Consider the following 10,323-nt stretch of genomic DNA (forward strand, 5'->3'; position numbering starts at 1 on the left):
TAACCATTAACATTTGTGTTGCCTTGTTCTTAACTCATAGCATTTGAGAACAAGTCCCCAACACTATCTATAAGTTTTAATCGATTGCAACCACCCAGACACTATTATGTGGATACTATGCTTGCGAGGACCTGAGAGAATCTCACAAATTCAACATTAGGTACAAATAGCTAAGTAATGCACAAGTCTGGTGGACAATAGAATGTATCACCCAAATGCAAATATTGAGAACCGTAGGACATATGTGGAGTCATCTTGCACAAATGCGTGATGCATAAGTCCTAGTGGACAATAGAATGTATCACCTAGATGCAAATAATCAGAACCGTAGGACATATGTGGAGTCGTCTTGCACAAATGCGTGCATCAAAATGCAAAGTTCTTCAACAACACAAACTGACATTGGACAAGAAGTATGACAAGTCCAGACACTGGGAGAAGCTACCATTAGGTGATCACAAGATGCCTGGAGTGTAAAATATTACAAATCATATGTATATGGCATATAACTAGTATTGTTCACGTGAATAGCTTTTGTACTTAGTTTTTTTATATCTTCTAATTAAAAGATTTAATCACCGAACCAATTTTATATTTGTATTCCCTAAGATTTCTTTTGAAAAAACAAGACCACACATGCTATATATATTTTAATTTTTTATTACACAGTTATTCTAATGGTTTATACTATAGCACCCCAAAAATTCAAATCTTAAAATTTTTCCAAACTCGCTCTAAATTCAAAATGAATTTTAAATTTTGTTTTAAAATGTTTGTTTGCGAGTTGATCTCAACAAATAAAATATAATGGTCTATATTCTCTCCAAAATTCTCCTCAAAATATCCTACAAATATTATCCCCAGTGATCCCCTCTGATTCTTTCTAGAAATACTGCCCAAATATTCCACCGATAATTCTCCAAATATTCTCCTCCTGAGAAATACATTCAGAATCATTTTTAAAGTCTCCACAAATATTTTCTTCATAATTTTCCGCATGCTCATACGTATATGTACGCCTCCGGTGTCATACAGTGAGCTCTACAAGCTAATTTCACTTATACACGACTAATACATGCTTATCTCCCACTAATCCTCGCCTCCTCCCCCTAATCCCCCAACGTAGCCTATAAATAGAGGGGCAAGGGCCTCCTCTCAAGCCATCCCAAGCCATTTCATGACAACTCTCTCCCCCCACACACGCTCACTCCAAGTCCCACACAAGAACACACTAGCACAAGGATCGTTCGGTTGTTCTTCAATCATTCGTCCACCTGTTCTAAGTTTGTTCGTTCGTTCGTCCGATCGTTCTAATTAAAAGATTTAATTAAAAGATTAGTTTAAAAGATTTAATTAAAAGATCGTTCTAATTCAAAATGAATAGCTTTTGTACTTAGTTTTTTATATCTTCTAATTAAAAGATTTAATCACCGAACCAATTTTATATTTGTATAGTATTTTATAGTTGCAATGGGGTATAGAGGGAGAATATAGGGGAACCACTGTGGAAGATAAAAAAAATAGAGAATAAAATATTGGTAATATGACAAAAAATATGATATAGTAGGAAAAATTTAAGAAAACCGCTGAAGATAGTCTAAGCATCGATAACAAGATTAGTGGCTTCCTACAATATTCAGAGTGAAAGGTTGCTAAAATTTTGTCGGGTCCAAAGCAATTCAAATTTGAACCATGTTTGGATCACATGCATTTTTGCTCAAAAGCCTGTGTAGGACCAGCTGCAACTTAGAATAATGGGCTCATCAATATTGTTCAAACAACCCACTTGACGAAAGCCTTTCAATTGTCAGTAGCACACTAGCCAGGATGACAACTTTAGAGACAAACCACTATCATCAACCATTCTTCGAACACATGCTCAGCTTTTGGCTAGTAATATATGTTCTCAGAAAATAAAGATGGATTTGTGTGTGTGCACAGGGAGGGGAGGGAGCTAAAGTCACTGTGCTTTCTCAATCTAAACATCGATGAGAAAGCAGTAGACACAGGTGAGGAGCATTCGCTATTTCCACTAGCAACAATACAAACTCCTTATCCTAATCCAACCTAAAATCTCCAAATTACTACAACATTTTGACCTTTCTACGATTCATATGGATTAGTGAAGACTACTAAATAATCTATTGAACCTTTGAGCTGGTTCCAAAAAACAAACCTACTTGTAGGTAGTAATATAGGTTGACTTAAATTGTTTAAACAATCTTTCTGAAATGAAGCAAGATGAATTTCTCCAATCTTAGACAATTGATGTTAAAACCTAAAACATGTTGGAAGATAACTTGTTTACAGCCCTGAAAATACCTCTAATCTGAGTGTCTCTGATCGCAAAAGATCATGAGCTGACTGGAGAGAATCTGCGCCAAGATCTAGGAATCCTTGCTTAACTGCTTGCATTGTATAAGGAATAAACCTCAGTTCAGAACCTTTGTCAGCTACTGCTCCAACAACGCCCTGCGCGACTTTGAGCCTGAGTGTATCACCAAGGTACCTTGCATCACTCCCTTTTGTCATGGCTTCAAGAGAGCCCATGCCTCTGTATTTTTAACTCGACGTTCGTCCTAAAAGTAGTGTGTCAAGAGTTATAACTCAAAACATTTTCATCAAAGAGCAGATGAAAGTTTCATGCGTCAAACATAGAATGGCACAAAATAATATAGCAGTCAAACAACATGAGTTAACAATATATGAACCAACTTACGTCGTCGTATGTGTAGGATACACCCTGCGAGAAGAGGCAAGGCGCCGCGAAGCCGTCGTCGGCAAGGTCGATGATGCTTGACGCCATTGGTGGATTGGGGGTTTAGGGTTTTTTTGCTGCGGCGGCGGCTGATGTATGGGGGAGAGAGAGACAGGGAGACGAAGGGAGGCGTGAAGAGAGCGTGAAGTATGCGCTGCTTGTGTTCGTGTTGGTCTTGCTGGATAGGGATTTGCATTTTCTCTTTGTTTGGCAGGTAGTAAGGTGCATAATAGTTTGATGACAAGTGGGCCCTATTATCTCGGCGGCTAGCTGGATTGTGAGCTAGGCTGGCAACCCAGGACGACAGAGGCAACGAGACGGTACCTCCCAACTCGAGTGCAATCACTAAACATTTGATTTGCCCAAGTGATTTTACATGTTATGAACCATGCTTCTAATTTTTAATCCTGGAATAGGCAGTATCTTGAGGGATTTTCTGTATATCTGTATAATGTTTATTAAGCATGCTTGCTGTAGCAGTGTTACCCTGGACCGGTGGATTAAAATTTTGTACGGTTTCCTGTATGTGGAAGGTTGGAGTAACTTTTATGGAATCATGCCTACGTAGCTGCAGTTCATACATTGGATGATCAGAATGTTGTTAATCTTCTAGTTACTACTTATAACCCCTCTATATATCTGCCCGTTCAAAATTGAACAATTAATCTTGTATTTCAGTTTTCTAGCCTTGGTTTTCTTTTATCGTCTGCACAATTCCTAGGTTATTAAAACGATAAAACGTTGAAACGCTCATGGGTGAAATTTTGACATTTAAACGTTTAAACAAAGTTTAAATGTAGTTTTGAACAACATAGGAAAAATACCAATATATCATAATTTCAGACAATTCTCCTGCGCGTTCGATAAAAAAATAATTTCAAACAATAACATGAAGTTAAATACCAAAACCGAGAAGTTAGTGGTTTACCAAAACTTCACCTATGAGCCGGATTGGACCCCAAAAGTAACTAACAGACTAGGCCCAAAAGTAGCTAATGGTCTAAAACACATGAAACACTATGTTTTACGGTCTAGAACGCCAAAACGCGGTTTCAACCTCTAATTAGAATTTTGACATCTAAATGTAGTTTTAAGAAATAACACTGCACAATTCTATGCAGTCAAATGCATCTTCCAGCATGGGAGTTGCTCTTAAAATTAGAGAGACGTTTGTCGAGCTCCAAATGAAGAAGGCATTCCGATATGTTATCTTCAAAATCGAAGAAAAGCAAAAGCAGGTAGTTGTGGAGAAGACGGGGGCGACTACTAAAAACTATGATGATTTTCTGGCCTCTCTCCTGGAGAATGACTGCCGATATGCGTTGTATGATTTTGATTTTGTTACTAGGGAGAATGTGCAGAAAAGTAAGATTTTCTTCATTGCCTGGTAAGTTTCAGAATCATATATGCACGCATCTTTATTTTGTTTCATACATGTTTAGCAGTTTCGTTAAGCTGTAAAGCCAATGCCAATGAAACTAGACTAGAATACTAGATCCATAGAAATAGCTGAAGATGTGAACTGTTGATGAGTTAGTCATTTGAGGATCTGAAAAAGCTTAAAATGCACCAATCACAGTAAACTTAACATACTAGTTGTTTAAGTACTTAATCTTTTAAAGTGTTATTAACTCAGTATTGAACTGTAAAGTTGGATTGGATCTTGTGATGTGATCTTGCTATGATAGCACTTGCCACCTCTACTTTGTATTGTTTGCTGGTAACCCATACTAGTTAGCATTTTAGTAGCTCAGACCAAAAGGATTAACAATGCATGTGGCGCAACAGTTAGGAATATTCTTGGCAATAATTGCTAATCTATTATGTAGATTCTGATGTTGTCTTTTTGGACTACACTATATGTATCCCTGTGGTGCCTCATATTCTTTCATGCTCAATGCATCCGCTCTGGCCTTCCTGCTGGTTTCACTTCACCAAACCTTTTACCTAATCCACCGTTACCCCAGGTCCCCGTCGACATCCCGCATCCGTGCTAAGATGCTCTACTCGACCTCGAAGGACCGCATCAAGTATGAGCTCGACGGGTTCCACTACGAGATCCAGGCGACCGACCCATCCGAGGTGGACATTGAGGTTCTGCGGGAGCGGGCTCACTGAAGCTGGTTCGCCTTTGAAAAAGAAGGGACCTGTGGAGGGCCATGAACCTTTTGGTTAGATGCAAATCCTATTACCAATGATGAAAGCTCCCACCTTGGTATTTGTTATTAAGTTTCTGTAAGCATGTCGTTTAGGCGCGACACGTGACTCTACCTGGTGAAGCGTTATCAAAGCTGTATCTGTATGAGCTTTGGTTGTCGAGCCTATAAACGAAGCAAGGTTTGCGTACTTGTTATATTATGGTATTGATGGTACTGGATTACTGGCTGTGGGTTGCTGGGAATGCCTCTGTTGGTCTGGTATGTGGGCGTGGTTGTTGTTCGACCAGGAATGGGCCCTGTTGGTTTGGACGTCCGAATCTGTGGATAGACTGGTGTTAATCAAACGAATGCTATTGTGATGCTGGAGACTGGTTTGGAGGAAGCTTTGTCCGTTGTTGTCGTGTTGGGAACTTTAGGTTCTCACATTTTCCAACTATATGGATCTGTATCTATCGTTATATAAGCTATGACTATGGTTAGTCTTTATAGACTAGCGCTTTAGTGCATAGTTTAGTTATCTCAATGTTACGTTAGCTTTTTAACAAACTTTTAGGTAGCATAAAAATAAGTTATTTTATTAAAACAAAAGTATATTTGATTACATAAACAAATAACATTACATAATTTGTAAAGCATAAATTAAAATGATATAATTCAGTAAAATAAAAGGTTGTATTATTTATAAATAAAACCTAATTGTGTAGATTGTATATATGCTTTATTAAATAATTTTGAAGCTCCTCATGGACAAGATCAGTATGGATTATGGCTTCATGTTAAATGATGGTTGCATAGTTCGGTTCATGGATGCTTCAGAGTGATGATTGATAATGCAGTAAAGGACTTGAATATCCCATAGTCATCCACATCAAATGATCTTCTATACTCATACTCAATGATTATGTTGTGTTGAACAATACATGAACATATGGTCATCCTGAATATTCACTGGGAAAAAGAACGACTTAGGCTAGCCGGAATAAAGACGCTAGCCTTAGGTCTTCTAAAATACAACAAATACATGCCATTTTAGAGTCTATGAGAGAGAACTAGTATGCACCGGTCACTAGGAGTAGATGCCATCGACAAGGTTGTACTCTTGGTTAACCTCATGTCCATTCATTGTGAAGTCCAGTTTGGTGCTTCTCCCTTAAGCACGTCAGAACAACGACAATTGGTTGTGCACCTTGACATCATTGATCGGCCTTGCTACCCAAAAGGGAATGTCAAATTAAGTCATACAAAAGAGTATTGAACATGCTCTTTCCTCTAGGATATAAATCATTTAACACACCTTCCAAACTTCTATAGCTTGATCACCAAGAAGAAAACCTCAGAGTATGGTTGATGACATTAGGCTCATCATTAAAAATAGTCTCGAACGTCTATTTTCTTTTATTTATGAGATAATGCATTTTTATAGAAATTAATAGCCAAGTCCCCTCTTATATGAACAAAACAAATAGTTAGAATAGACACGTTTGTAGTACTTTTGACAACAAATACAACAACACATATCACGTTGATTAACTATAAGGGGTGTTTGGTTTGAGGAATCACTTCATCGAAGATAAGGTGATGCATCATGAGTCTATTCATAAAATTTAATAGAATGATCTCATTCTTATATTAGTACTAACTATGAGAAATGAGGTGATGATGAATCAACTCATTCCATTCCACGAACCAAACAAAAAAGGTGATAAGTGAGAAGATGATGGAATAACTCATTCCTCGAACCTATCACCCTATAAGTATCTAAACAATATTGTTTGTCAGAGTATAAATCCCAAAGCGACCAATTGTTTGGAAACAGATGCTAGTATTTTGGATCAGGTGGTGGACAGGTGGACTACATGACACTATACTAACAAAAAAGAGCTGCACATAAAGTAGGGAACTAGTCTCGCAAACCTCTACTGTCCTGGTACTGGTAGTAGAATCGTATAGGAGTATTTGTATGAGCTGTGTTTAAGCACAAAAAACTACTTTGGCCAGCGGATACCGTCACTTTGGACACAGCAAATAATGAGGCGGTTTTATATGGCAAAGATGAAAGGGTGTAGAAGTCTAGAAGATGAGTCATTAAGGAATCAGGGTTACTAGCTCGTTATTACGCGTGTGAATTGTGCTTTTACAATCCCTTTCGAAATGACTGAGAAAAAGAGGGCAAATGTGCGAGTTCTTTGCTCAACCGTAGTCTCAACCAGATGGTGGAACATGCTACCACGGATGAAGAGGTCAGAAGTACAACACGGTGCAGGGCATTCGTCACTCGACTGTTGCCTCCAGGTACAGACTCCAGCCATGCCAGGCCAGCTCCCCTCCCTCTAGGACACCAGCGCCAACGGCAACGGTCACTTGCCGCTACGCTGTCAGACAGTAGCCAGCACACTTCACAAGCTTCTTCTCTTGCAGGCTCCAGCTGCAGCCCGACCTGCCTCCTTCCCTAGGATTCTTTTGCAGCTTCCATTGTCTCCCCAGCTATTTAACCCACCCACCCCCGCTTCGTCTCCCATGTCCCAAAGCAAAGCAAAACAAAGCTTCAAAGCATCTCTGCTGGGATTTCAGCAAGCGACAATGACCTAACGACCCAAAAAAGCAATCAATAGTCACCATATCTGCTCCTCTCGCTCCACATCCCCCTGCTCTGCGACTTGAGGCAGGACAGGAAGCAGAGACATGCAATGGGGTTCATGCTGGTGGTCTCTCTACCCTTCATCTTCCTCTCCATCCTCCTCGGCTTCGGCTGCTACTTCCTCGGCAAGCATAGGGGCCGGAAGGAGAGCGGACCGGCGTTGGCGCACAGATCTACGGCACGCCGCTGCCGCCGCCCGGCATTGTCGGTGCCTCCTCGCCGCCGACTCAGCCGTTCCATAGCAAGAAATAAGGGTCCGAGGCTGTGTGACTGAGATTCAGACGTCTCTCCATCCATCCATTCTACTACTACTACTACATATATGTCTTGGTGGTGATGTTGGATTTATATTCTTTCTTCTTTAATTTCGCCCTGGTTGTCTTGAGAGTGTAGATTGAGAGTCAAATCTGTGCTTGTGTCTAAAGATGGTGTGTGTGTGTGGATGTTGTGATATGATTGCAATCACACTTTATATCTTCTGTAATCATGCAATGGCGTTGCAGTAGAATGGCTTGTGTGTGTGACTCCTGCAGGCTATATATGTGTTTGAAGATTGCAACTGAGCATCTCCACAAGATCTTTCAATTTAGGATAATACAATAGAGAAATGTTATAGCAGGATCATCTAAAACTTGTCTGTCGTAATTCTTGAAATGTGCTGTCAGATGTCTGAAGTTGGGGAAACGTCTGAAGGAGCGTTCGATAGGGAGAAAACCGAGATACCAAAATGCTGCCAATTTCCAGAACTAGGTTAGCCTTATTTGGGTTATTCGGGAAGGATTTTAAGGTTTGGTTGACTGCCTCACCGTCCACGCCACAGATTTGTCGCCGTCGCTGTGGCGGCCAAATCGAGCGCCGCTGCTTAGGCAGGGTGTGGCAGCGTTAGCGCCACACCAAACATGCCCATATGGACTAGGATAGGAACGAACAGGCCCTCAAAATCCCCTCAAATGTAGATTGGAAGGAAACTAAACGAGCCCCTTACCAGTTCCACCAAAATGAACTCACAAGCATTAACATTAATAGGTATCATCGTAAATTCATAATACCGAGAGCATTTACTCTCTGTTACAATCAGATCATTTCCTTATTATTATTACAAACAGATAAAACCAACACCAAAATTCGCAGAACAAACAATTCTGCCCAGAACGAACAAGGAGGAGAAGAGGCCAAGAAGGCAAGGCAAGCAGCACGTGCTGATCGCTTCCCCACCTGACCTGGCTAATTGCAGAGCAGGAACCTGGTGAGCATGAGCACCCCGCAGGCGACGGCGAAGAACGCGAAGACGGCCAGGTCCCTGGTCTGCCACCTCCTGGGCCTGTCTGCTGCGCCCTTGGCCTCAGCGCGGAGGTTCTTGGCCCTGCGCACAGTGTCCACCTCCTTGAGCAGGTCGAAGCGGAGGCCCTTGCGCTTGAGCTCAGAGACGCACCTAGCTAGGTGCAGCGCATCCTCGCGCTCTCGCGCGAGGACGCGCTCCAGGATGGCCTCCGTGTCAGACTTGTACCACAGCGCCCAGATCATGGCGAGCGAGGAGAGCAGCGAGACAAGGCAGAGGATCCATGATCGTCTGCACGCTGTTGTCGCTGCCGCCAAGCCAGCGGAGGAGGAGGAGGAGGAGGAGAGGAAGAGGAGCAACACGGAAGCGGAGTGGAAGGCGAAGAAGGCGCAGTAGAGGAAGGCGATCTCCTTGCGGGCGCCGTTGAGGCAGGCCTCCCATAGCACCACGCGACGCGCCAGCAGGTCCTCCTCCTTGACCCACTGCTTGAGCAGCAGCCGGTGCGTCTCGCTCGCCGCGATCTGGCTCAACGGGTGTTGCTGTCGCGCCTCCGTCACGACGAGGGCGCCAGAGTCAGCCATGTGCGGCGGCGGCGGTTTCGTCTCGTGCGCGTCCTGGTTCTGTTAGGATGGATGGACCGATGGAGGGAAGGGAGTTTATTTGGGGTACAAGTGCAACGATCGGGGGAGGGCACGTGGGCTTAAAAAGGTTTGGGGGAAAGAAGCCGAAAGCAAACGGGTTCGCGCACATGAGCGGCGCAACAGTCGGAATTTTCTCGGGCCGAATCATTCGCGTTTCGTGGTGGCCGGTGGACCTACCTAGCACGCATTAAGACTGGGCCACTGTGGACTGAGATTTTGGTCCACTAGTCGATCTCAGTCCTGCAAGGGATCGGCCCACTAGACCGTCGTCAGTTCTCGGACTCGATATTTTTACGCAAAAAAAAACATGCCAATCAATACTGCAATAGAGGATAGCGGCATGAATTTCATACCCTAGAAAAATGCTTCAAAAAGTCTTAACAACGCCCCAGTGGAGACACACTAAACACTATCCCGGTGGTGTCACTGTCCTTGGTCAATAAAAGGATCAAGTACTCTCTATAAATTGGTTCTTCATCGTTCTGGTGTAGTGAACCGCTCACAAAAGTGTGTTGTGTCAAATATTTTTTGTGATCCCTATTACCTAGTGGACTTGTACACCAGACATAAAAGTTACAATAAGGGTGACAACAATCATGTTGTAGGTGGGCGCTCAGTCACATTGGACATTTGTGTAATGCATCTAAACGACACTACTACAAAAGGCTAGCTGCATAGGTGCTAGAATTTTGTGAAACAACACAAGACCTTTTAACTCTAATCCGAGTTCATACAATGTGCCAACAAAAATGATCGTATTGCTACAGGAATCAAATGCAGCAGCTTCCAACCTGAGTAAAATGTCCATGTGCAATCCACACTCACTATATTATACTATAATGAGTAAA

General features: G+C 42.1%; 2 protein-coding genes across 3 annotated transcripts in view; one reads left to right on the plus strand and one right to left on the minus strand.

The window, feature by feature from the left end:
• Positions 1-5,052, plus strand: part of LOC103645671 (actin-depolymerizing factor 2) — a 74,292-nt gene extending 69,240 nt beyond the window's left edge. Inside the window, exons 2-3 of the mRNA XM_008668685.2 lie at positions 3,880-4,145; positions 4,726-5,052. Of these exons, the coding sequence (XP_008666907.2) occupies positions 3,880-4,145; positions 4,726-4,876 (417 nt within the window). The 3' untranslated portion in view covers positions 4,877-5,052. The remainder of the gene's footprint in view (positions 1-3,879; positions 4,146-4,725) is intronic.
• A 3,516-nt stretch (positions 5,053-8,568) lies between these two features.
• LOC103644128 (uncharacterized) lies at positions 8,569-9,415 on the minus strand. 2 transcript variants are annotated; one of them, XM_035964397.1, is made up of 2 exons: positions 8,988-9,415; positions 8,625-8,918 (listed from the first exon to the last, which is right to left on the minus strand). In XM_035964397.1, exons 1-2 carry the CDS (start codon positions 9,413-9,415, stop codon positions 8,780-8,782), a joined length of 567 nt encoding a protein of 188 aa, XP_035820290.1. In that variant the 3' UTR covers positions 8,625-8,779. The 2 variants fall into 2 exon arrangements, with proteins under 2 accessions (XP_008665547.1, XP_035820290.1); XM_008667325.4 differs by having other exon boundaries at positions 8,569-9,415.
• Between the last annotated feature and the right edge of the window lie 908 nt (positions 9,416-10,323).

This window comes from Zea mays, chromosome 1 (genome assembly GCF_902167145.1).
Source record: "Zea mays cultivar B73 chromosome 1, Zm-B73-REFERENCE-NAM-5.0, whole genome shotgun sequence".
In the NCBI taxonomy this organism is placed as follows: domain Eukaryota; kingdom Viridiplantae; phylum Streptophyta; class Magnoliopsida; order Poales; family Poaceae; genus Zea; species Zea mays.

Bases quoted from the DNA above. Each gene is read 5' to 3' on its own strand.
- LOC103644128 (XM_008667325.4), bottom strand. From the start codon at position 9,415: ATGGCTGACTCTGGCGCCCTCGTCGTGACGGAGGCGCGACAGCAACAC.